We start from the raw sequence: 26,967 nt of genomic DNA, 5'->3' as shown, positions 1-26,967 counted from the left end.
CTCAACACAAATCCTCAAGTTAAAATAAATACCACCATTAGTTAATTATGAGCTGCCAAGATAAAGGACAAATAATTAGAACTGGAAAAGTCCCTAACAGCCAATATTAAAAAGTATATGCCTAAAAGCTTTAAGTCAGATATGCCAGTTCTTCTTAAAGGTTAGCCCAATTAAATGCAAAAAAAAAAAAAAAAAATAGGCAGATAAGAGTAGCTCTGAGTATCTGCACCATTAGATTTCAAATTCAATGTGGAAGTCAATGGTAGGGGGAAAGTACTGGAGGGGGAAAGAGGGTTTTTCTTTTTTTAAAAGCCTTCTCAATTTGATCTTTCCATCCAAGTGGCATCACACAAGAGATTATGCAAAGGAAGGGTGGAGACACTCACTTTAGCTACTGAAATAACTATGAAAATCAGATGATCTTTGGGTGAACCAGTGTAATTGTCTCAGGTTTGCCTTGAAAGGAAAGCCCCTCTCTTATTGCTTCCAGCATCACCCTCCCTTTAATAAATCTCCTTTTCTCCAGTGCACATCTGGATTTATTATAGAACCTCTAAAGATTATGACCAACCTAGATAGCATATTAAAAAGCAGAGACATTACTTTGCCAACAAAGGTCCATATAGTCAAGGCTATGGTTTTTCCAGTGGTTATGTATGGATGTGAGAGTTGGACTGTGAAGAAAGCTGAGCGCGGAAGAATTGATGCTTTTGAACTGTGGTGTTGGAGAAGACTCTTGAGAGTCCCTTGGACTGCAAGGAGATCCAACCAGTCCATTCTGAAGGAGATCAGTCTTGGGTGTTCTTTGGAAGGAATGATGCTAAAGCTGAAACTCCAGTACTTTGGCCACCTCATGCGAAGAGTTGACTCATTGGGAAAGCCTCTGATGCTGGGAGGGCTTGGGGGCAGGAGGAGAAGGGGACAACAGAGGATGAGATGGCTGGATGGCATCACCGACTCAATGGACTCCGGGAGTTGGTGATGGACAGGGAGGCCTGGCGTGCTGCAGTTCATGGGGTCACAAAGAGTCGGACATGACTGAGCGACTGAACTGAACTGAACTGAACTGAAAGATCAGTCAAGGAAGCCCTAGACTTCCTCCCCCTTTTTTTAAGATGAGGAAAGAAAACCTGAAAACAAAAGCCTATCATGAATATGATAGGTCGCCAAGGTCGTCTGGCTGGTAAGCGGGCCACCCACTAGAACAGAGGCCAGGTCATTCCCACAACATCACATTAGAAACATATTTTGAGTCATAGATTTCATAGACTGCAACAAGGTCCCACAGCCCATAAATGATAGAGCCTGCCCTGTTTATTCATTCCTGAAGTTCAGTTATTAAATGATAACTTTCTCTTACTTAAGACTTTACTTCCTATTAAAATGAAAGATAACATGTTTTTAATCATTTACATTGTAATGTCAATGAATTTAAGATAATCTTCCTGAAAACAGGCTTAGAGTAAAGGAAGAAGGACACAACCACCAGGCAGTAAATTTGTTGCTGTTGTTCAGTTGTTAAGTCGTGTCTGACTCTTTGTGATCCCATGAACTGCATCATGTCAGGCTTCCCTGTCTTTCACTATCTCCCAGAGTTTGCTCTCATGTCCAATTAAGGCAGTGATGCCATCCAACCATCTCATCCTCTGTTGTCCCCTTCTCCTCCTGCCCTCAATCATTCCCATCATCAGGGTCTTTTCCAATGAGTCGGCTCTTTGTATCAGGTGGTCAAAGTATTGGAGCTTTAGCTTTAGCATCAGTCCTTCCAATGAGTATTCAGGATTGACTGGTTGGATCTTCTTTCAGTCCAAGGGACTCTCAAGAGTCTTCTCCAACACTTCAGTTCAATTCTTCGGGCCTCAGCCTTCTTTATGGTCCAGCTCTAACATCTATACATGATTACTGGAAAAACCATAGCTTTGACTAGACAGACCTTTGTCAGCAAAGTAGTGTCTCTGCTTTTTAATATGCTGTCTAGGTTTGTCATAGCTTTCCTTCCAAAGGGCAAGTGTCTTTTAATTTCATGACTGCAGTCACCATGTGCAGTGAGTTTGGAGCCCAAGAAAATAGTCTGCCACTGTTTTCATTGTTTCCCCATCTATTTGCCATGAAGTGATGGGACCGGATGCCATGATCTTGGCTTTTTAAATGTTGCGTTTTAAGCCAGCTTTTTCACTCTCCTCTTTCACCTTCATCAAGAAGCTCTTTAGTTTCTCTTCACTTTCTGCCATAAGGGTGGCAGAAAACTGGTTCAAAATTGGGAAAGGAGTATGTCAAGGCTGTATATTGTACCCTGCTTATTTAACTTATATGCAGAGTACATCATGGGAAATGCCGGGCTGGATGAAGCACAAGCTGGAATCAAGACTGCCAGGAGAAATATCAATAGTCTCAGATATGCAGATGACACCACCCTTATGACAGACAGAAGAAGCAAGAACTATAATTCTACAGCCTCCAGAATGAAAACCACAAGCACAGAAACTAATCAAAATTATCACATGGATCACAGCCTTGTGTAACAAGGAAGCTATGAGCCATGCTGTGCAGGGCCACCCAAGATGGATGGGTGGAGAGTTCTGACAAAACATGGTCCACTGGAAAAGGGAATGGCAACCATTTCAGTGTTCTTGCCTCAAGAACCCCATAAGCAGTATGAAAAGACAGTAAAGAAATGTATTGAAAACACGTATTCAACTGCAAACAGGAGAGAGTTGTTGCCATCAAAGGACTTCCAATTATGTGGATGCCTCCTTTCTCCTCCTATAATGGACAGGGTTCCTTTACCTTCTTTTTCTCTCTTACCTAATTTAAATGGATGATGGCGTCCTATTCCTCTTTGCCATCTATGCAAATATCTGTTGGAATGAATGAATAAATGAATATTCTTGCCCTCCACAAGTCTTTCCACAGTTTGCCCCAAGGATTCTTTCAAAAAGGAAAAACCCTTCTGTGATCATTTTATCCTCAACCATAAAGTGATGCTTTAGAGACTAAATCATACTCTGGTCTCCTTTTTTCTCAGCTTTTACGCAGCGGAACAGATTTCCAAAATGCCAGTGCTGACTAAGAAAAATCTGGTGAAAATTTATTGGCCTGAACTTTTAAGCAGAGGCAGGAATCCTGGCTTTCATTCCTTGTTCCATAAAGACATGTGTGAGCCTGTCGCTCTGAATGTTATCTGCCGCTGGAAAAGCCCTCACCTCTTCCCAGTACAGCAAGCATCTCCACTCCCAAAGAAGTGAACAATTACTGTGCAAGCAAAGTAATATTATTGTACATAATAAAAAATTAAAATTACAGAGAAGAATGGCAGTAATGTATGATTACTCCCTTTGAAGACTTTTATGACCCGGGCATCAATGCCTTATTCCATCATGATACTCTTTTAATTCACAGTTTCAAAAAACTGTGTGCTGGGTTGCTCAGTCATGTCCAACTCTTTGTGGCCCCATGGACTGTAGCCTGCCAGGCTCCTCTGCCCAGGGAATTTTCCAGGCAAAAAAAAAAAAAAAAACCTATATGAATATAATTCCTAACCATGAAAAAGAATCAAAACTTCATCAATGATAGAAGAGAAGTTTTTTGTTTTTTGTTTTTTTTTTTTGGCCATGCTGCATGCTATATGTGGGATCTGAGTACTCTGACCACGGATTGAACCCGAGTCCCCTGCAGTGGAAGCGAGGAGTCTTAATTACTGGACCACCAGGGAAGTCCCAAGAAGAGCAGGTTTTTAATACAGGCAAAGTCATACTACATTAATGCACTTAATTTGGGTTATGTACTTCTGAAATGCACGGCACCAGAAGATGCTGCCAACTGGTCTACAGGGCCAGTTTGTGCATCACTCTCTTGACAGCCAGGTCCTGGACCCCTGAGTGCAGACAGGATGAAGAGGCCACCCAGGCTGCAGGGACAAGATTCCACCCTTACGAAGCTGGCAGCAAGGCCAGGGGACAGGATTACAGAAAGGTGCTGAGACACGGGTAGGCACAAGCCAGCAAAGGCCTGTTGGCCAGCTTGCCAAGGACAGCACCTGTCACAGAGGCTTCCTGGAAGAGAAAAGGTAAGAGGTAGACAGGTGAGGAAGAGGAGGAAGAGAGAGGTGACCCTGGCAGAGGGAGAAAGCAAGGGGGACAGGGTTCCCGCCTCACCTGCACTGGGATCTTGGTTGAAGAAGCAGGGGTGGGGTGGGGACAAGAGATGGGACCAGAGAGGGGACCCCTGAGCTTTGTCTTAAGCTGTACCTCAAAGGCTGTGGGGGTGACTAGATTGGGTTGGGATTTTGGTAACACTCCAGCCACGTGGATGGGGCTCTGAAACTCCCGTGGGGAGGGAGAGCTGGAGGTGAGGGATCAGAGGAGAAGACCCCATCCCAAGAACTGGAGACAGGGCTTTGCTCCAGCCTCCCTACCTGAGATGATATTGCCTCTGACTGAGACCTGTGGCTCAAGATCTCTGTACTGCAGTCTCTCAACCTCCCTTCCCAAGTTACTGCAAGGACTGAACTCCAGCTCAGCAAGGATCGGGTGTGCAGTAAGAACTTGACACAAGCAGCTGATGGGAGCAATGGCAGCATGGAGGCCATGTGACTTTGGGAGTCACCGTGACCTTGGACTGGGACAAGGAGCAACTTCTCTGACCTCAGTTTCTTCCTCTATAAGGCGAAGCAATGAAGATAATACTTCCCACCCCATAAAGTTACTGCCAGGATCTGCTGTTGGAGATAAAATGCATACGTCACCTGGCCCTTGACTGAGAGCTATTTGAGTAGCAGAAGTAGTAATACCAGCAGCACTAGTAGAGGGATTGTAGTAGTACTAATACTCATAGTAGCAGGAATTTGAGTGACAAGAGACCAAAGTGTCTCGTGCTACAATACAGGTGAGACATTGTAAGGTGCTGGACTAAAGTGGTGGCAGTAAGAAGCCACGCAGTCAGACTCCAGGGCTCGAAGGAGCAGGCATCAACAAGGTCTCCTGACTGCTGGGTGTGACCCGCAGGGAGAGGTCAGAGAAGGGAGCCAGTGTGATTTTGGCTTGGACACCTGCCAACAGCGTGTCCACCACCCACCGAGGCAACTGAGGAAAAGGGCAGGTTTGCAGAGGATGACAACAAACTCAGCTTCAGAGCAGCTGAAGGTGAGGCTCCCACCAGGCATCTGAATATGTCTGGTACTCCAAAAACAGATCAGGGCTAAAAATGGAGATTGAAGAGTTGTCAGTATGTGAACAGTGACTGAAGCCACAGGAATATTCATATCACCCAGAGAGAGGATGTAGCAGTGGGAAGAAAAATAGAGAGAATAGAGTAGGGACCCAAAGACAGACCCGGTGTGACATCACTGAAGAGGAAGGCAGAGGAAGAAAATGCAGAGAGGAGGCTGGAAGAGTCACTAGTGATTAGGATGAGACCCAGGAGAGATCTGCTTAGAGCAAAGGGGTTCCCAAGGAAATGCAGAAGGGCACCAAAGGCCTCAGAAGGTCAATGAAATAGAGACCCAAACAAACCCACTGGATTGAGAAGCAAAGAGAGCCTCAGGGAAACTGTGGCAGAAGCTGACATCAGATGGTGATGGATAAACAGTGGTGTCATGGAGGAGAAAGACCTGGAAAAATAGTAAGGGAAGGAGAAGATAGGGCCACCATCAAAGGAAGTACAGGATTGAAAAAGGAAAGCATTTTTGTGGTAGGGGGTTGTGAGTAACAAAAAGAAACACTGCAACTTGTGTGTGTGCTGGCATGAAAAGGGGAGGCTGAAAAAGCAGCCCAGATAGGAGAGTAGTTAAGAGCCTGCTTGGGAGGGCAGTTGGCCTGGCTTGAACACGGGAGGCTGTGAGGGGAGTTCAGGTAACAAGAAAGGTACCTTGCAAAGCCAGGTGAAGGTGTGAAATAGCCAAGTGCAGGAGACAAGAGACAGGAGAGTAGACTACAAAACGCAATTATGCACATGGTGTGCAGACCACATGGAAAATGAAACAGACTCCACTGTGCTCTCCATCTAGAAAGAGGACGGCTGTGAGGTGAGCAAGGATACCCTAGGAAGCCAGGTTGTTTCAATGGTGGGAGAAAAACAGAAGATACTGGAAGCAAACAGTTGCCAGAGATGAGAAGAGCAGGTAGATTAGTGTGGCAAGGGGCACAGTAGAAGCAAAGGAAAAGAGTGAACAGGACCCTCGAGGAAGAAGTTCAATTTTCAAAAGAATTCTCTCAATCTAAGCTTAAAAGTCAATTAGCTGCAGCTACTGTCTTTAAGTTCCTATTTCAAGCAAATAAGTCAATGAAGGTAGGTGTATATCCAAAAATGTTGAAATCAAACAGTAAAGATGCAAGAGCTTGATATGGATGACTGTTTAACAAAACCCTAGATTAGTATTTTTCCATAGCCAGAAGTATGATAAAGGAGCATCACTAAATAATCCAGGGCTAAAACAACAATGACTTTTCAAAAGTTTTCTGAAGGTTGATTCTTTTTCATTCATTCACACTAGTGCTTCATGTTTGAGCCCTACTAGGGACACAGACGAAGAAAATTAAAATCAACCATGCCTTCAAACTGTTGATGCCAAAGACCCTGAAGCTGGGAAATACTGAAGACAAAGGGAGACAGGGGCAGCAGAGGATGAGATGGCTAGGTAGCATTACCGACTTAATGGACATGAATTTGAGCAAATTCAGAGAGACAGTGGAGGACAGAGGATCCTGGCATGCTGCAGTCCATGGGATCGCAAAGAGTCGAACACAACTGAGTGACTGACAAATAGCAACTTCTCTCCCCATAAATGAAAATTCACAAGGACTTCCAGAATAAGGAAGGTGCTAGAAAAAACAGGGCTGGGGATGATATTTGCTCATGTTCAAGTTCAAAGACACACCAACACCTCTGACCCCATATCCATCTCCAAACTCTACCACCAACTAGATATGAAGACTTCATTTTCTTCCCCACTTCTGCCCTCCTGTATCATAGAGAATGACCAACAGTTAGTGGCTAGTTATGGTTCCAACAGGGGCTTCCCAGGAGGCTCAGTGGTAAAGAATCCATCTTCCAATGGAGGAGACGCAGCAGGAAGACCCCCTGGAAGAGGACATGGCAACCCACCCCAGTATTCTTGCCTGGAAAATCCCCTGGTGAGCTACAGTCCATGGGGTCACAGAGAGTCAGACACAACTGACTGACCGAGCACGCACGCATGCGTGGTTCATACTACACTGACTAAGTTCCAGCTCCATAGTCTGACCATTCAGATCTCAAAATGACCCCGCCAAGTGGCCAGGATGATTCCCTTAAACACAGGGGAAAGTGGGGCTCGGAAGTTAATAAGGAAGTTGCCCCATCTCAGCACTACTCAGTGCAGGGGCCAATGTAGCTTTCAGGCTCACCTCACTTCAAAGCATTTACTCTTTTACCCACTGCCTCCACGTCAGATTTCCCTAACCATTATTCCAAAGGGAACTTGTTAAGCACAGTTTTCTTTTCAGCCTTTGGCAGTTTCGAATTCTTTTATTCATAGAATTTTAAACATGTTTAATTTATTCCATAATATTTTACAGATTGAGTTTATGGTGCTTTCTTTAAGCAGCTCTTTTTTTCTTTTAGTTGGAGTATAGTTGTGTTACAGTGCTGTGTTAGTTTCTGCTGCACAGAAAAGTGAAACCAGTTACACGGATACATATATCCCCTGTCCTTGGATTTCCTTCCCATTTAGGTGATCACAGAGCACTGAGTAGAGTTCCCCGTGCTATACAGTAGGTTCTCATTAGTTGTTTATTTTATACGTTAGGGGCTCCCCTGGTGGCTCAGACAGTAAAGAATCTGCCTGCAACACAGGAGACCCGGGTTTGACCCCTGGGTCAGGAAGATCCCCTGGAGAAGGGAATGGCAACCCACTTCATAGTAGGGTATATTTGTCAATCCCAATCTCCCAATTCATCCCATCCCCCCTTCCTCCTTGGTATCTGTTTTAAGCAGTTTTGTTGAAAAGCCAATTCATTCTCAAATAGCTACATAAATAGGGATTCACCACATTATCCATCTGGTGTGCTGCGATTCATGGGGTCGCAAAGAGTCGGACACGACTGAGTGACTGAACTGAACTGAACATTATCCGCAAACCATCTTCTAGACAGCAGTTTCTACCTTCCAGCAAAGCAGGCTAATTTGATGTTGTAGAGTGGGAGTTGAGAACAAAGTAAGGACCTGAACTGAAAAGAAGAGGCCTGATCCAGGAACAAACCCACAGACACCTGTGTCCCTCTAACATGCAACATCAGTCAACCCAAAAATTACCACAGCTGCATCCGGGAGCAGGCAACCTACAGGGGTTCACAGAGAGTGCCAGGTACTGTCCCATCTCAGGAAGCAGTGGTTAGGGTACGTCTGGCTTTCTGGACACAGCCCAGCTCTGCTGTGTTCCAGCTGAGGGGCCTCAGGCAACTTCTAGACTTCTCTGAGCCTCAGTTTCTACATCCATTAAATGGGAATATCAGAGGTTGTTACTAGGATTACGAAATGGGACTATCAGAGGTTGTTACTAGGATTACATGAACCATACCTGGTACAGAAAGTACTTAATACATTTTAGCTTTGTCTCTTAAATATGTTTAAGTGTTTCCCTTTCTGGAGTAGTACATTTTTAATGGCAGGTCACAACCCCCAAATGTGTGATGAAATCAATTTAGAGAGTCACAGCCAGCAATTCTGGTAAGTTAAATAGAATAGAATATTGTATTTAAATATTAATAAAGTCATATTTTGTATTAGGGGCTTCCCAGATGGTGCTAGTGGTAAAGAACCTGCCTGCCAATGCAGGAGACTTAAGAGATGTGGGTTCAATTCCTAGGTCAGGTTGATCCCCTGGAAGAGGGCATGGCAACCCAGTCTAGTACTCTTGCTTGGAGAGTCCCATGGACGAGGAGCCTGGCAGGCTACAGTCCATGGGGCCACAAAGAGTCAGACACGACTGAAGCAACTTGGCATGCATGCATGCATTTTATATTAACTTGGTAATTTTTCTTTTGCGTACATGGTAACATTAACTGGTCTTTGTGAATCTCTGCATCCATCCATGTGTCAGTGTAGGTATCAGGAAGCAAGGGAATTTCTTTCTAGGGCCACAATCAAAATATTTTGAGAACCACTGATTTACAGAATGAAGATCGTAGGGAGTAAGGGAAGATGAAAAAGTGTAATGTGCCAGAAACCACTTTTTAAAACACAGACATGTTGAGGTTTGACAGAAAACAACAAAATTCTGTAAAGCCATTATCCTTCAATTAAAAAAATAAATAAATTTTTTAAAAATGCTGACTGATGCTGGAAAAGGAAAGTCCTTCTGAATGGACAGTCAGGATCACCAGAGGATGCCCTCTGTGTACAAGTCTGTTTATGCCTAGGCTGCTGTGGGGGTTTCAGTAATCCGAGATTAACGACGGGCTTTTATTTCCAAAGTAAATCAAATTGTAAAACTAGAAGTACCGATGTTATCTTGATGCTGGGCAAGATGAGAAAAATTGACATGACTTACCAAGTAAGTCCTCTTGCAATACTTGTCAACGTAGACATTATGCCAGATATCAAATGCTCTTTAAAACCATCAGGGTTTGGGAGAGATATGAAAATGTCTTAAAACAGAAATCCTTACATGTTGATGCAGGGTTAACCTTGCAGTTCCAGGATAATCAAATTCCTAGGTGAAAATGTAACTACCTGTACAAGTAGATGAAATGGAAAACAACTATAAACATAATCATTTTAGAATCTACAAAGACATTTATGTTTATATCCAAAAGGCTGTGCTGTTTAACGATACTATGCTTAGACTGTGTAAGAGGGGTCATGGCCCTGGGCCACTCCTGCCACAGTCATTTTCCTGCAGAGTACCAGGTGGACTTACCCATCCAGGACCGGTAAGTCTCCATCTGGTTTTAGGCTACACTTCAAGTCCCCAGCATCCCCTGATTAAATACACAGACACTTCCAAGGCATGAACCAGCTCTTTCCAGGTCTGGCTTCCTTGGTTGGAGCCAGAGGCATGGTTAGGGGGTGGTGGAGGGTGTGGACAGATTGGACGTGCAAGTGGACACAATGCCCTTCACCAGGTAGGATGGTATCACAGGTGAACAGCCAAAGGAAGCAGGCCCTGGGCCAGGGAAAGGTTCTTTTGATCAGTTCTGAGCTCTGGGAGATCTGGGAATTCATGGTTCAAACCTCCCTTTCTGGGTCATTATGAAGATAACAGTTGTCAAGGTAAGAGGGTAGAACACATTTTAAAGAGACACTCAGTAGCTTGATTCATGACTTTTAAATATTCAGACACATGCTGTGAGGCCCCTGTCTGTTTTTTTTACACAGGACGCTGCAGAGTTAGAAGCAGGTTTGGTGGTTAGAACACGGACTCAGAGTCCATGCCATCCACCTAGTGCCATCCACCAGCTACGGAGCTTGGGAAAGCCTTTTAATTTTGCTGTGTCTCCCAGTTTCCTCATCTATAAGACAGAGAGGATAACAGCACCCTGTTCATATGGGTTGTTGTAAAGACTAATGAATCAGTGCACACAAAGGGCCTAGAAAAACACCTGGGACCTAATACAAGTACTCCATAAATTCTTTGTGTTATTCTCTATACAAAACTGATTGGCCACTGCAAACTTCTAGATAAAACCATAGCCGGGAAGTTATTCTGTGTATTTCTTTATCCTCACTCCTTTCTAATTTAAAATATCACACTTTATGGCACTCTAAAAGACCACTATTTCCTATTCTGAAAAGGACAGATCATCTAACTGCTGACCTAACTGATACAAGTTTTTCTGAAATTACTTATGTGTTCATCTAGAAGGCACCCAACCTGGCAGACAGCTCAAGCCTCTGGCTGAGCTGAAGTCTGGCAAGTTGGCTTTCCATGTCAATTTCACACACACACCGTTTGAATATTTACTAACCTTCATATTCAGGAGATTCAGAGCTACAAACCAGCTAGGTCCTTCTCAATTTACACACCAGAGGCTGAAATACTTGAAACTATCAGTGAGGAGAGGCTATCAGACCAGAGAGCTGAAGCTAAAAATAGAGCCCTACTAGTGGAGAAAGAGATGGAAGAAGACAGTCCTTTATATGGCTACTTATTAGTCCACAGGCTTTTTATTATTCAGTGAAGGTGTAGCATCAGCATAGTATTTATAAATTGCCAACATGACTTATAGCTCTTCAACCTAACAAGACAGAACAAGCAAATGAATAGAAATACCTGCCACATTTTAATAACAAGCCGGCAGCATAGAGCATCTTGTGTCATTTTACCACAAAACCTCTCAGATCTTTAGCTGTTTGCTATATGTGGAGGTCTGAAATGTGAGAAGCACAAGGAAAAGATTCAAGGTCATATTTACCCTTTAAAACAGGTACCTAATCTACATGTTTAATACAATGAGCATTCAATGTTGCATTTTTTTTACCAGTTACTCAGAAGAATTTTGAAAATACATGATTTACCAACCTTGCTAAGAGGCTGGGACTCTTTCCCAAGCTACATGTAATTGGTCTGCCATAAAAGGAGCATTACTAAAGCATAGTTAATTTCCACAGTAGTTTCTCTATTAACCCAAATTTTCTCTAAACCCAAAATGGAGCATAAAGACTACTATGAAATAAATAAAAACTAATTGGATTCTACAGAGGCAAGACTGAGTCTTCCATCCACCCCCACAGTAATCCTGTCGAAATAAAATATATTGTTTCTTTAAAGAGTTTTGCCAACTTTCTACTTAAAAAACACCATAAACACTTTCGATTTGGGCCAGTTTTTATTTACGCAATTAAAATGCTTTTATAAGAGCTGGGCTGGAGGAACAATATATTTTTACAAGCCCATTAGTCATATAGTCAAGCTTCATTATATCATAATCATTCATCAGGAGTCCGTAATGAGAATGCTGTTTCCTCGCTCGATGAGAATATTAAGGAAAATAGGTATTCACAATAGGCCATAAAATGTGTGAAATCCAAACCAGAGGAAAAGCCAGTGGGTTCATCTGGCTTTCATTTTTGTTGAAGAGGCTAACAGCCGGATGAACGCAAACCCAGCTTTAACTCAGAAGCCATATCCTTAATTATTAACCCTCTTCATCCTTCCACCCTTTCCAAACTCCACTCCCTTAAGAGAAGTAGAATACTTCATTTATAATTACTGCCATTAAAAAGACTCTCCTGGGGGAGCATTTTAGCTTCGGTCATTTTTCGGTAAGCACAGTTTTGTTACAGTTTGTTCTTAATATTTCTCCAAAAATACATCAACCATTTCTCCTTACGCGGCAGACTTGCGTACAGGCTTAGCCCCTGAACTGTGGGAAGTAAATGTCGCGGCGGAGGGGGAGCTGGGGAATTCCCAGCACACCCGCAGCCTCCCTTCCTCCACCCCTCACCCTTCCAGGTTGCCCAAGGCTCTCATTCTGCGCCCATCAACGGGAGTAACTGAAACTGGGCAGGAAGAAAGAAACCTGCTTCAACAAAGCTCAACGCGTGCAGCTTTGGTAAGGTAAGGACAAATCGTGGGGACACGCGTCGGGGCTGGCTGGAACAGGGAACGCATTCAGCTTATCGTTTTGTGATATTGTTTCAAGAACGCAGGGGGCCTCTGGGATCCCCAGAACGTCTCCTCTCGGTGAAGCGGCTTTCAGTCTCTTCCCTGCTCCCTCTCCACAAAACTCAGTGTTGCCAGGATCCTAGCAAGGAGTCCTGTTCCTGCGCGCAGCTGGGTGAGCCCATCCGAGCCCCACTTTGGGAAGCTGCAGCTGAAGCCGAGGAGAGCCCGGGGTTGGGAGAAAGGCAGTGCTCTGAGCAAGACCCGACCTCCCCACAATCATCACGGGGCCCCCAGCTCTCTGGGCACCAGGCAGCTGAACCTAAGCAGGGTAAGCCCTGGCACCGGAGGGCACCCTGGGGAGAGAACGCGCCGCGTCTCGCTCCCAGCCCTCGGTCCCCAGGAACCAGGGCGGCGCGCAGCCGGGAGCCGGAGCCCTGGAGAATTCCTGTGTTAGCACAACCGGGTGCGCGAGCCTGCCCCCCGCCCCGCGACCCTCCCGACCCCGCGCCCAGGTACCTCGCAGCCATATAGCTGTCCCAGCTGCTCCACGATCCACTCCTCCAGCACGAGCCGTTTCCGAAGCTCCTTGCGATCGTATTTTACCGTCACTTTTCCCTGCTGGTGGCGCCGCTGTTGCTGCTGCTGCTGCTGCTGAACGTGCCCGGCGGGAGCCGCGGTGGCCACGGGCGCCGAGTCCTCCCGGGAGGAGCCCGAGCCGCTGCTCGAGCCCGGGCTGCCGCCGGCACCGCCCCGGGGACTCTGGAAGAAAACCCGTGCACCGCTGCCCGCGGCCCCGCCGGCCGCCTCGCTGCTGCCCGTCGCCACCGACATGTCCCCGCGCGCGTAGGAGCCGAAGTGCGGCCCGGAGGAGGGCAGGCGGAGCGCCGGGCGCCGCTACCACCTCGGGCCGGTCAGCGGCATGCGAGGGCTTCGCCGGCACCTGCTCCTCGCAGCCGCCAGCTCCGGGGAGGTCTGGAGGAGCGCGGGCGGGGGAGGGCGGGGAGGAGGTAGGGGCGGGGACGCAGCCTTAAAGACGCCGCCGACGACCCTCTCGGTCCAACCGGGGAGGCGGATCCCTCGCCTGGCAGGCAGCAGCCAGGGGCGTGGGAGCTGCGCGCGGCGGAGCGAATGTGGGCGCGCAGACGACGCGGGCGCCGGGGTGTGGACACCGGGAGGACTGGCGAGGGTCTGCTGCCAGGGATGGTCCTCTGCGCGGATGACCGTGCTCTGTCCCCCGGGACACAAGGATTGCTCTTCTCCCGCCGTCCCGAAGCGCAGGAAACCCACCGCCGCCCGCGGCCTTGGCCAGCGCTACCGGGGGACTGGCGACCGCCGGGGGGGCAGGCGACGCGGGAAGGGACGGAGCCGCAGGTCCCTGGCAAAGGTTTTCCTCTCCCTCCCGCCTCCTGGGAGGGCGGGGACATGTCTCCTCCCTTCCTGGCCCCACCCCACCGCTCCAAACACCCATCCCTATTCATGCAGCTTTCTCCCTCGGTTTGTGAGAAAATTGACTAGGCGATGTTTGTGCCATGAGGCAATCCCGCGCTTGAAAAATACTCTCCAGACCAGTTTTTCTCCTCTTACACCGTGTCTTGTTTCTTCATAGGCAGAGCATGAAGGTATCTTTATATCTAAAGGTCGGAAGACTCGCTGTCTCTTGGGCATGAGACTGGGAACGCAAATCTTGCTCTGTGAGTCCCTGCTGGTTCCTGGTCTTCCATTTCTGGTATTGTAGTATTCCCTGCACGGCCGCCTTTCCTCTCTCAATACCATTGCCAGACAACCTCTTTTTAGCTAGGAAAATAACGGCAGAGACTACTTTTAAAACTTTACACAGCCAGTTCAGTTCAGTCACTCAGTCGTGTCCGACTCTTTAAGACCCCATAAACCGCAGCAGGCCAGGCCTCCCTGTCCATCACCAGCTCCCGGAGTCCACCCAAACCCATGTCCATTGAGTCGGTGATACCATCCAACCATCTCATCTTCTGTCCTCTCCTTCTCCTCCTGCCCTCAATCTTTCCCAGCATCAGTGTCTTTTCAAAAGAGTCAGATCTTCACATCAGGTGGCCAAAGTACTGGAGTTTCAGCTTCAACATCAGTCCTTCCAATGAACACCCAGGACTGGTCTCCTTTAGGATGGACTGGTTGGATCTCCTTGCAGTCCAAGGGACTTTCAAGAGTCTTCTCCAACACCACAGTTCAAAGCATCAATTCTTCTGCGCTCAGCATTCTTTTAAGTCCAACTCTCACATCCATGCATGACCACTGGAAAAACCATAGCCTTGACTAGACAGACCTTTGTTAACAAAGTAATGTCTCCGCTTTTTAATATGCTGTCTAGGTTGGTCAGGAAGGAAAGTTATGATCAACCTATACATCCAGAAAAAGTTATAAATGAATTTCTTATGAGGTTTAGGGCAAGGAGATGGAGCAGAAGTTATAAGCAGAAAACTGCGTGTGTATGTGTATAAAATTATTGGGGGACATATATTTATGTGGTACTGGTACATAACAATACATTTCTGTTCAGACCATTGAAAGAAATCATAAAGATACTCAAACACAAGTAAGTTGCTTGTACGAAATTCTTTTAAATGCTACTGGGCACTTCTCAAGGTGGCTCAGTGGTAAAGAATCTGGCTGCCAATGCAGGAGACAAAGGAAACTTGGGTTCAATCCCTGGGCTGGGGAGATCCCCTGGAGGAGGAAATGGCAACCCACTCAAGTATTCTTGCCTGAAAAATCTCAGGATAGAGGAGCCTGGTGGACTACAGTCCATTGGGCCACAAAGAGTTGGACAGCACAGCAGCAAAGGTTACTAGCAACTACCCGAGTTTCTCAGAGATAAAGAATCAAGTCAATTTCCTCTGAATACTTTCTTCAATGGAGAGGATTCTAGCTGGGCCCTTAGACTCACAGCTATAAAGACTTAAAGACACTGGAAATAAAAGTGGCCAGAGCTTTGTACTGACTCTTCTGGCTTTGCCTCTGGTTCCCTGGTTTCCTCTACCCAGGTTTGTGTCTGCTTTATTCTTTTGTTTGGGGTTTTCCAGCCGGAACATGACTGTGAAGGGATTTTCCTAAAGCATTCCATGCCTGATGTTCAACACTGGGACATGTCTGGCCTTGCAGAATGAAAGGAAAGATCTAGTGGGGATTGTGTGGGAAAAAAAGGTGGCTGGTATAGGTCTTAATGCATGCATGCTCAGTTGCTTCAGTTCTGTCCAACTCTACAACCCCATGGACTAGTCCGCCAGGCTCCTCTGTCCATGGGATTATCTGGTCAAGAATATTAGAGTGGGTTGCTATTTCCCCTTCCAGGGGATCTTTCCAACCCAAGGATTGAAACTGCATCTTCTGCTTCTCTTGCATTGGCAGGGGGATTCTTTACCACTGTGCCACCTGGGAAGTCCCTAGGTCTTGGACCCTTCTCATAATTAGAAGGGGTTGAGGCTAAAATCCTTGCCCCCTGGAAGAGGCCAACTGTCCTTAACGTGGTAGGTTTCCTACCCAGCTACTCATGGAGAAGGGAGACAAAGCTACCCTGACTTGCTCCTAGAGACTATTGAGAATTCTCCCCATGACCTCCACCCCCACCTGCCTTAGGGGGTAGATTATTTTAAACCTTGTGCTCATAACCAAGAGGGCAAGCACATCAACAAAAAGGAGTTTTGTCAGCCAGGCTGAGGAGGCAGAGGAGGGTAGGCAGTGATCAACAAGACTCTCCCCCCAACCCAGAGAGAGACTAAGCTTGTCTCCCGCTAGACATCTGGCACTTATTCAAGTTAGTGAGCACCAGCTTTAACCAACTGGACTAACCAAGAGAATTTTGTTCGAAACAAAAACAGCTAAAATTGTACTTCATGAGGGAGAAACTATATAAAACCTCAGCCTCATTCTGGCACTGGGGCCTGGCTATTCCCATTTATTTTGAAAACTATGCCTGGGATCAGGAGTGTGGCAAAGAGTGGGAAATTCCAACTCCTTATTTTGAGTCTTTGGACAATGAATTCAGTCATTCGAGAATAACTTCAAAGGATTTATAAAAATTCACTAAGTTCTTTCTGAGAATTTCTTCTGCCAGTTTTTTCTCACTGTATAAGATGCTTTTTCCTTTATGCTTAAAATTCAGCTTTCACTTTCATGACTTCAAAAGTGACAAGTACTAAGAGACATTTAAGAAGAAATTTAGAGTTTTCTCATCCTAACTTGTAGAAAAATAGCCAGGGAGGAGTCAGCCTCCTTCCAGAGGTACACTGACCTTCAGATGCCCAAATGAGTCACCTTGACTTGGAATTATAAGTTGAACTAAACAAGAGTCTCCTCTTTCTATAAATCCCATAGCTCCACCCAGAACATAATTTACCTTTTTTTTTTTTTTAACTTAAGAATATACCATGGACATCTTTTTGTTGTTGTTGTTGTTTTGCCACACTGTGGGCCATGCTGGATCTTAATTCCCTGCCTAGGGATCGAATCTGTATCCCTTGCATTGAGAGCTGGGAGTCTTAACCATTGGACTTCCAGGGAAGTCCCCAGGATATGATTTACATTCAAAGTGAACTGCACAGCCCCATTCCCACCACAAATACACACACACACACACACACACAACTCTCCATGTTTGAATAATCAAAACTCAAAGTTCAAATCTTGATGGATCATAGAATTACTGTTTTTTGCAGATTTCAAATACTGAAGACAAAGTATATGGGAGCAAGGGAATCATTTCCAGGCCAGAAACCATTTACACAGATGAATATTTAAATTCATTATCTACAAGACTTATGCATAAATTTGTTCAGGGCAAACCCTTTCTTTTCTAATGTAAATAATTTTTGAATGGCAGTTAATCAAAAACAATCAGTTCAGTTCAGTCTCTCAGTTGTGTCTGACTCTTTGTGACCCCATGGACCACAGCACGCCAGGCCTCCTTGTTCATCACCAACTCCCTGGGATCTTACTCAAACTCATGTGCATCAAGTCAGTGAGGCCATCCAACCATCTCATCCTCTGATGTCCCCTTCTCCTCCTGCCCTCAATCTTTCCCAGCATCAGGGTCTTTTCAAATGAGTCAGTTCTTTGCATCAGGTGGTCAAAGTATTGGAGCTTCAGCTTCAGCATCAGTCCTTCCAGTGAACATTCAGGACTGATTTCCTTTAGGAGTGACTGGTTGGGTCTCCTCTCAGTCCAAGGGACTCTCAAGAGTCTTCTCCAAACCACAGTTCAAAAGCACCAATTCTTTGGCACTCAGCTTTCTTTATAGTCCAAATCTCACATCCATACATGACTACTGGAAAAATCCTAGCTAAAGGTTGTTAGAAAAGGGTGAAAATCAAGGGTCCCAGGGCTTTCTTCATTCCTGGAGGAAAGAAGGACTAAAATACAAATGTTCATACTTAGACCCAATTTCCTTACTTTTTAAAGGCTAATTGTTGCAATAATTATGCAACACTTGGGAATCTACCTTGAGACTGTGATAATTACAGCCCCCAAAGCTACAGACCTCAACAGAGAATCTTGACTCATAGGTCAGTGATACGATGCCTGCCCCTCATTTCTCTCAAAGATGCGATAAAGCAAAAAGACAAACAAAAAGTAACTTAATAAGTCTGTTTTTCATTATAAAAGTAGAGAAAATATCGTCTGTTCCTTGGGATTCTATCAACTGTTCACAGTAGTTTTAGTTTTCAGAATATAATCCATTATTTCATTATTCTTTATGGAGTGAGGGAAGTGATATTGTTAACCTATGTAAGTGTAGTTTCCTTTTGGCTACTACTTCATCTCCCCTTCCCCCACTGACTTTTTTTTTCCCTTCCTAATTCTGGGCATTTGATTGTATTATGTACTACAATTTGAAATCATAATTCCTAAATGAACTTAGTCACTATTTGCATAAATAACCAGAATCAACAGCAGTCACTGTCACAGTTCTTTGTCTTAGCAATTAACAGAAATTCTTATGTGACGGTTCAGAGATGATGAAAACCAGGGGGAGAAACCCATAGCTTCATTGCATCCCTTCTAACAAAGATTAAGGATCCCTGTGGCTTCCTGTAAGCCTCGCTTATCAAATATTTTGTCTTTTTCTGTGAGACTAAACTCTCGAGAGAAGCCGATTCTCCCCTGTCCAGCCAATGGCCTCCTGCCCTCCCTCTTTCCCTGTCCAGTGTTCTGGAAGAGTTGTCCATTCCCCAACATCTCTGTCTTCGCTCACACTCAGCCCTCTGCAGTGTGACTGCCACCGCTGCCAAGCAAGGTCTCCATGTCGCTCAATTCAGTCTGTGCTTTTTCAGCTCTTCTCTACTTTGACCTCCTGCCACACTTGACAATCTTGAATCTCTCCTGGCCAACATCCTCCTGCTTTTGCTCCCACCTCTGTCTATTCTGTCACCGTGCATCTGTGCATGCTAAGTTGCTTCAGTCGTGTCCGACTCTTTGTGACCAGGTTCCTCTGTTCTTGGGACTCTCCTGACAAGAATACTGGAGTTAGGTTGCCATGCCCTCCTCCAGGGGATCTTCCAGACCCAGAAATCAAACCCGTGTCTCTTTGTCTCTTACATCGCAGGCAGGTTCTTGACCACAGGGCTTCCCTGGTGGCTCAGCTGGTAAAGAATCCACCTGCCATTTGGGAGACCTGGGTTCAATCCCCGGGTTGGGAAGATCCCCTGGAGAAGGGAAAGGCTACCCACTCCAGTATTCTGGCCTGGAGAACTCCATGGACAGTATAGTCCTTGGGGTCTCAAAGAGTCAGACTCGACTGAGCGACTTTCACTTTCACTTTCTTTACCACTCGCGCCCCTTGGGAAGCCCATCGCAGTGATTCTGGTGAGCTCCTTTTGCTACATCTCCACCTTCAAGATAAGTGGCTCTCCAAGTTCTTCCCTCTGCTTCTTTATTCATTCATATGCTCACTCAAGGTGACTTTGTCTGCTAATGAATCTTCTACTTTGACAACCTACCATCCACCTGTCACAGCCTCTCCAGATGAACAATCTCCAGCAGAATCCCGGTCCAAGCTTTAGATCTACAGGTACATCACCTTTAGTGCCCATGCACTATGCAAGTATGTGTACTGTTAAAGTACACAGATACAGGGGGCTTCCCTGGTGGTTCGGTGATAAAGAACCTGGGAAATCCCATGGACAGAGGACCCCAGTGGGCTGCAATCTATGGGGTCACAAACAGTGGGACTTGAGTTAGCAACTAAGTAACAACAACACAAATATATATTGATCGAAATTCATTTGAGAGCAAAACAGTGCAGTGAATGTTGTTTTGGTCATGGATGGTTAGCACAGTAAAGGCTACCCTAGCCCAGTTCGTTCAAACATTTTTTTACCACAAACCACAATAAGAAATACATTTCTGGCATGACCTAAATATACGTCTACACACATAACTTACCCATATTACATGTAATACACTCTGACACATCCTATTCTATTCTGTTCTATTATTTTTAAAGACTGCTTCTCACAATCTCCTAAACAGATTTCCCAACCTACTAAAGGGTTGCAACCCAGAATTGGAAAAGAGCTGCTGTCAGCCAGAACCATACTTACGAGCGTCAATCCTGGCACACTCCAGCATGGTTTATTTCTCCAGTGCTCTCTTTCTGTCACTATTAAATGAAGTGTTCTGGTCAACAATTTTGACCCCAAATGACTGACACAGAACTTGAGTGTGATCCTCCTGGAAGTGCTGCAAAAGAACTAAAAAGGAATGTTCTGAACAAGAGCATGGGCCTTTGCTGAACCTCCACACTCCCTCAGGAAATGGGGGAGTCCCTGGAGGGTAAAGAGAGAAGGCCATCAGGGATTGGTAGAGCCTCCACCCTCAGGGCAACAATAGGGTGCTGGGAAAGATTGAAGGCAAAGGATGAGATGGTTAAAGAGCATCACCCACTCAGTGGACACAAATTTGAGCAAACTCGGGGTGATAGTGGAGAACTGGAGGATAGAACTAGGTAGTGGAGCCTGGCGTGCTGCAGTCCACGCGGGGGACGCGACTTAGTGACTGAACAACAACAACAACAACAAACCCAGCACAAAGCCCATATCCCAAGTGCCTGGATTGAATCTGACCTCTGCCACTTGTGGAGAAGGCAATGGCAACCCACTCCAGAACTCTTGCCTGGAAAATCCCATGGACAGAGAGGCCTGGCAGGCTAGTCTATGGGGTCACAAAGAGTCTGAAACGACTGAGCGACTCCACCTCACTTCTGCCGCTTAGGCACTGTGTGACCTTGGCAAGTTACTTAACCTCGCTGTGCCTCCATTTGTCCATCCATAAAAGGATCAGCAGCACTTGTTTCCCAGGTTGTTCTGAGAGAGAATGGGCACCTGGAGAAAAAGCACCTAGAACAGTGCCTGCTGTTAGGTGTGAAGGGATCCTAAACACCGCAGAGAGAACTCACCATAGTGCCAATAATGTCGCAGAGAAATTACCACCCTAGGCATGTCCTGACTCCAGGGATGTGGAGAGAATGGTGGGAAACATCTCCACAGGGAACCTGCTCCAGTCATGACACAGCAGACGCAGCATTCCCATCGACAAGTTCCAATAAGTGGAGGCAAACACACATATCCACTGCTTACTCAGTTGGCGCCTTCACCTACATGCCTTGAAGTCACCTCAAATTAACAAATTCTTAACAACATCATCGACTTCCTAGGACCTACTTCCTTTTCCTAGTTTCCTTTTGCCAGGACTATTTAGCACCACTCACTTCTTTGTTTAATCTAGAAACTTGAGAACCATCTCCCTCATTCCCTTGTCCACCTTGTCCAATCAATAAGCACATCTTTATGGTCCCGTGTTTGTCTGGATCTAAGATTTGCCTCCTGCTCTCGTCCTCACCCTCTCCCCTGGATGTTTCCTGTGTTCTCCTACTTTGTCTTTATGACCTGCCTTCCATCTGTTCTCTATACTGCTCCCACAGATTTATGAAAGCAAATGTAATCAAGATCCTATGCTTAAAAAATCTCTCCATATCCCCCATTTCTTTCAGGCTAAAGTATGAACAACCTCACATTGCACACAGGCTTTTCCTGCTCCAGCCGTTGCTTTTTGCTCCAGCATCTGTTCAAACATGCCGCATTCCAACACATACACATACATACCTCACTCTGCCCAACATCTCACTGAACATGGATTCCCAAATACAGAACACTCACCATCAACTTTTACCTATGCCTATACACCCCTTCCAAGCTCCCCATGGTGCCAGGCTGACCCCTCACCCCCTCCAGGATCATCTCAGGTCTCACTTCCTGGACTAAGCTCTTCAAGATGTCCTTGGTCTCAGCTCAGTGTTGCTCTCATGTCTGCTCATTGGCCACCATCTGTCACATCACCCATCAAGCCTTTTTGTGATCATGTCTCTGCTCCAAGGTCACCTCCTCAACAGGCCTCCTCTTTGCATCCTCTCACTCCTTGATCACTTTCTTTTCTCCTTCTTATTCTTATGACTTATTGAAAAGTGCATCTGTACTTGTTAACTGACTCACTCTACCACCGGAAATGTAAATTTCATGAGGGCAGGGACTCCACTGTTCACTTTTTCCACTTCCTAAAACAGTAGTTGGGGAAGGAAATGGCAACCCACTCCAGCATTCTTGCCTGGAGAATCCCATGGACGGAGGAGCCTGGCAGGCTACAGTCCATGGAGTCACAAAGAGTCGGATATGACTGAGCGACTTCACTTTCATTTTTCAAAACAGTAGTAGCACTAGGCTGCTCATTGTCAGCAGAAGGTGTCTGTTAAGTCATCTGTCCCTCCCACTAGATTGTAAACTCTGGAAGAGGAGGAGGTGGCTAATTGGAGTTTATATTCTCAGCACCAAGAACAGTGTGCTTACCACATGTTAGGTGCCCCAAAATAGGGAATGAGTGAAACTAATCTCCACTCCTGGCTATATGCTATTTTCCCCCTCCTTGGCTCTCCAATACAAATATACAGAAATACAGGTCTCTCCCATCTCTCCTCAGTATAGGCTCAATCTGGTGGTGGTTGTTCTTTTAAAATCACAGGAAATCACACTTCTCCCCTCTACAGAGATGCTCCAGGGTTTTTACTATGTTTCCATAGTATACAAAAGAAATAACTGTCTCTCTGTTCTCCCCAGGGCCCACACACCAGCTGGAACTCTAACCCCCTTTCAGTATTTAGTTTCAGCTTTTCAACACCTTGTTGGTTTGAGGCTGTTATGAGACAGTGGCTGAGGAATCAGGTGTGAAGCCCTCAGATGAAGTCCTCAGTCATCAGATGATGACTCCAGTTCTCCTCTCACCTGACTTTGCCGTGGGCTGAGCAGTAGTTTTTCCATCTGCAATATGAGAAATGATTCCAAAGGCTACCACCTCAGGCCGTCTGTGTGTGGTAAAGGACCAGGTCATCATGGACCAAGGCGTGGTCCCACAGTTCAGTTCAGTCGCTCAGTCGTGTCCGACTCTTTGCGACCCCATGATTCGCAGCATGCCAGGCCTCCCTGTCATCACCAACTCCCAGAGTTCACTCAGACTCACGTCCACTGAGTCAGTGATGTCATCCAGCCATCTCATCCTCTGTCATCCCGTTTTCCTCCTGCCCCCAATCCCTCCCAGCATCAGTCTTTCCGAATGAGTCAACTCTTCACATGAGGTGGCCAAAGTACTGGAGTTTCAGCTTTAGCATCATTCCTTCCAAAGAAATCCCAGGGCTGATCTCCTTCAGAATGGACTGGTTGGATCTCCTTGCAGTCCAAGGGACTCTCGAGAGTCTTCTCCAACACCACAGTTCAAAAACACCAATTCTTCGGCACTCAGCTTTCTTCACAGTCCAACTCTCACATCCATACATGACCACAGGAAAAACCATAGCCTTGACTAGACGGACCTTTGTTGGCAAAGGAATGTCTCTGCTTTTGAATATGCTATCTAGGTTGGTTATAACGTTTCTTCCAAGAAGTAATCATCTTTTAGTTTCATGGCTGCAGTCACCATCTGCTGTGATTTTGGAGCCCAGAAAAATAAAGTCTGACACTGTTTCCACTGTTTCCCCATCTGTTTCCCATGAAGTGATGGGACCGGATGCCATGATCTTCGTTTTCTGAATGTTGACCCTTAAACCAACTTTTTCACTTTCCTCTTTCAGCTTCATCAAGAGGCTTTTTAGTTCCTCTTCACTTTTTGCCATAAGAGTGGTGTCATCTGCATATCTGAGGTTACTGATATTTCTCCCAGCAATCTTGATTCCAGCTTGTGCTTCTTCCAGCCCAGCGTTTCTCATGATGTACTCTGCATAGAAGTTAAATAAGCAGGGTGACAGTACACACGTGCACAGCTGATCTGCAGCCAGTGTCGTCTTTGACTCACCAAGCGAGTGTCACAGCGCTCAGACTGCTCCAAACCCTGCTGTCTGACCCCTGTCTGTACCACTGGTCCCCTGGCAACATTGGTTGTCTCTAAAAATTTTCAAACATCTACTCTCACGTTCTGTGCTTATCTTGCCATGACCCAGAAACAGACCAGACCAGCCACTGGCACCAGCTCAGGAACAACCCTCTGAAAATCCCTGTGCCACAGGTCCCGTGTTGTCATGATGAGTGACTTATCAACTCTAATAGCTGTAATAATATCAATAGCAATAATAATGGGGCATTGCCCTCCAGCTTGGGAGAATGAGGTGCTGGTCTTCACTTCCTCCTCTGGAAATCTCTGTTAGAACAGGGCTGATTCTAGTGACCCAGAAGCTTCACCTTCTGAGAAGCTTGTGTAGCCTCTGCACTCTGCCCGCCACATGCTGTGGAGGATGGCACAAGACTCCCTCCTTTAGAAATCCACATCCCAGGCTTCCCTGGTGGCTCAGTGGTAAAGGATCTGCCTGCTAATCCAGGAGATGTGGGTTCCATCCTTGATCCAGGAAGATCCCACATGCCTCTGGGCAACCAAGCCCATGTGCCAGAGCTACTGAGCCTGTGTTCTAGAACCTGGGAGCCACAACTTCCAAAGCCTGTGTGCCTTAAAGCCTGTGCTCTGCAACAAGAGAAACCACCACATTGAGAAGCCCACACACCCCAAAGAAGAGTTGTCCCCACTCACTGCAACTAGAGAAAGCCTGAGCCACAACGAAGGCCCAGCATGGTCAAAAACAAATAAATAAATGTAATCATAAAATTATGTTTTAAAAATAACAAAAGAAAAAAGAAAAAAATCCGCCTCTTATTCTGTATGTCTCTAAGGACTGTTGGCTTCACTGTATTGCGTCGTGTTGTACTGTGTGTTGCATTGTGTTACAATGGGCTCCAGCACAAGGCAAAGGGGCTGGGTATATCTATGCCAAAGCCTTTGACTGTGTGCATCACAATAAACTGTGGAAAATTCTGAAAGAGATGGGAATACCAGACCACCTGACCTGCCTCTTGAGAAACCTGTATGCAGGTCAGGAAGCAACAGTTAGAACTGGACATGGAACAACAGACTGGTTCCAAATAGGAAAAGAATCCATCAAGGCTGTATATTGTCACCCTGCTTATTTAACTTATATGCAGAGTACATCATGAGAAACCCTGGGCTGGAAGAAGCACAAGCTGGAATCAAGATTTCTGGGAGAAATATCAATCACCTCAGATATGCAGATGACACCACCCTTATGGCAGAAAGTGAAGAGGAACTAAAGGGCCTCTTGATGAAAGTGAAAGAGGAGAGTAAAAAAGTTGCCTTAAAGCTTAACATTCAGAAAACTAAGATCATGGCATCTGGCTCCATCACTTCATGGCAAATAGATGGGGAAACAGTGGAAACAGTGTCAGACTTTATTTTTCTGGGCTCCAAAATCACTGCAGATGGTGATTGCAGCCATGAAATTAAAAGATGCTTACTCCTTGGGAGGAAAGTTATGACCAAACTAGATAGCATATTAAAAAGCAGAGGCATCACTTTGTCAACAAAGGTCCGTCTAGTCAAGGCTATGGTGTTTCAAGTAGTCATGTATGGATGTGAGAGTTGGACCATAAATAAAGCTGAGCACCGAAGACTGATGCTTTTGAACTGTGGTGTTGGAGAAGACTCTTGAGAGTCCTTTGGACCACAAGGAGATCAAACTGGTCCATCCTAAAAGAAATCAGCCCTGAATATTCATTGGAAGGACTGATGCTGAAGATGAAACTCCAATCCTTTGGCCACCTGATGCGAAGAACTGACTTATTGGAAAAGACCCTGATGCTAGGAAAGATTGAAGGCAGGAGGAGAAGGGGACAACAGAAGGTGAGATTGCTGCATGGCATCATTGAGTCGATGGACCTGAGTTTGAGCAAGGCCCAGGAATTGGTGATGGACAGGGAAGCCTGGCCTGCTATAGTCCATGGGGTCGCAAAGAGTTGGACATGACTAAGTGACTAAGCTGAACTGAACTGAACTGAAGAGGGAAGTGAACCCACAACCAGGTTAGCAGGTCCCAAGCTAGTCTTATCTGAAGCAGGTGTCACAGGTTTATAATAGTTTGAATCTTATAATCCCCAAAGCTCCCCATCACTGATACCCAATGATGTGTCAGATGCTATATTATAAATGCTATCTCATTAAGTACCTGCCCCCAACCCTGCAGATAACCTACCTTCAAGATTGACAATTCCACTCATTTGAAAGAGAAAGAAACCAAGCTGCAAGAGACCCTGCCTTCCACCCTGAGGCTTTTTGGGTAGTGGAACTGTGATCTTATCTTTTACCTTCCAGTCTGGTCGTTAGTAAGACCTTACCTGAAAGTCCCAGCCTCCTCAGTTCTGCACAGGCCCTTTAGGGCCAGGCTATGAGCCTAGGACTGAGCCAGGGAGTTATAGACATGGAGCATTCCCTTTCCTTCCTTTGGAGCTTGGCTTGGTAGAGCCAGGGTCATTGTGAGAGAGCCTTGGGGCACAAGCAGCGTTCAAGGGACCATAAACCCACTCCTCACAGAGATCTCTAGTCTGGTTCCAGATTTGGAGTAGTCAAGTTTTATTTTTAAGTGAGGAAGGAAGTTTTCCCTTTCCTCTTCTCTACTTCGAGAACTGAGATGCTCTGAAATCAATTGGCAATTATATATGGCATCCACCAGGTGTGCAGTTTCCAATTCCCTGACATGTGGGATAAAAATCTGATGCTGGTCCACCTCATATCAATGAAGTCAATGTCTCTGGGGATCAGGCCTGGGCATCAGTGCTGAGAGTTCCCAGGTGAGTCCACTGTGAGCAAGGGTGGAGGGTCACGGCCCAGGACCACTTGGGGACAAGCTTCATGACTCCCCAGACACTGCCCTCTGTTCTCAGCCTTATTCTGTTCTTTCTCACTTATTTACTCTCTCTGGCTTTGCTCCACAAAGACCTCAGGAGCAGCAGCCTCAATCCTCCATAAGTGCTTAATCG

The 26,967-nt window shown here is 45.9% G+C and overlaps 2 protein-coding genes across 2 annotated transcripts in view; one reads left to right on the top strand and one right to left on the bottom strand.

The window, feature by feature from the left end:
* The window catches only part of PPP1R14C (protein phosphatase 1 regulatory inhibitor subunit 14C), an 88,181-nt gene extending 74,287 nt beyond the window's left edge, over window positions 1–13,894 (bottom strand). Inside the window, exon 1 of the mRNA XM_055535952.1 lies at window positions 13,100–13,894. Coding sequence (XP_055391927.1) covers window positions 13,100–13,414 — 315 coding nt within the window. The 5' untranslated portion in view covers window positions 13,415–13,894. The remainder of the gene's footprint in view (window positions 1–13,099) is intronic.
* The window catches only part of LOC129620148 (UL16-binding protein 3-like), a 280,018-nt gene that overhangs the window by 193,078 nt on the left and 59,973 nt on the right, over window positions 1–26,967 (top strand).

The sequence above is a fragment of the Bubalus kerabau genome, chromosome 9 (genome assembly GCF_029407905.1).
Source record: "Bubalus kerabau isolate K-KA32 ecotype Philippines breed swamp buffalo chromosome 9, PCC_UOA_SB_1v2, whole genome shotgun sequence".
Taxonomy (NCBI): Eukaryota; Metazoa; Chordata; class Mammalia; order Artiodactyla; family Bovidae; genus Bubalus; species Bubalus kerabau.
This window is presented reverse-complemented; position numbering and strand designations above follow the sequence as displayed.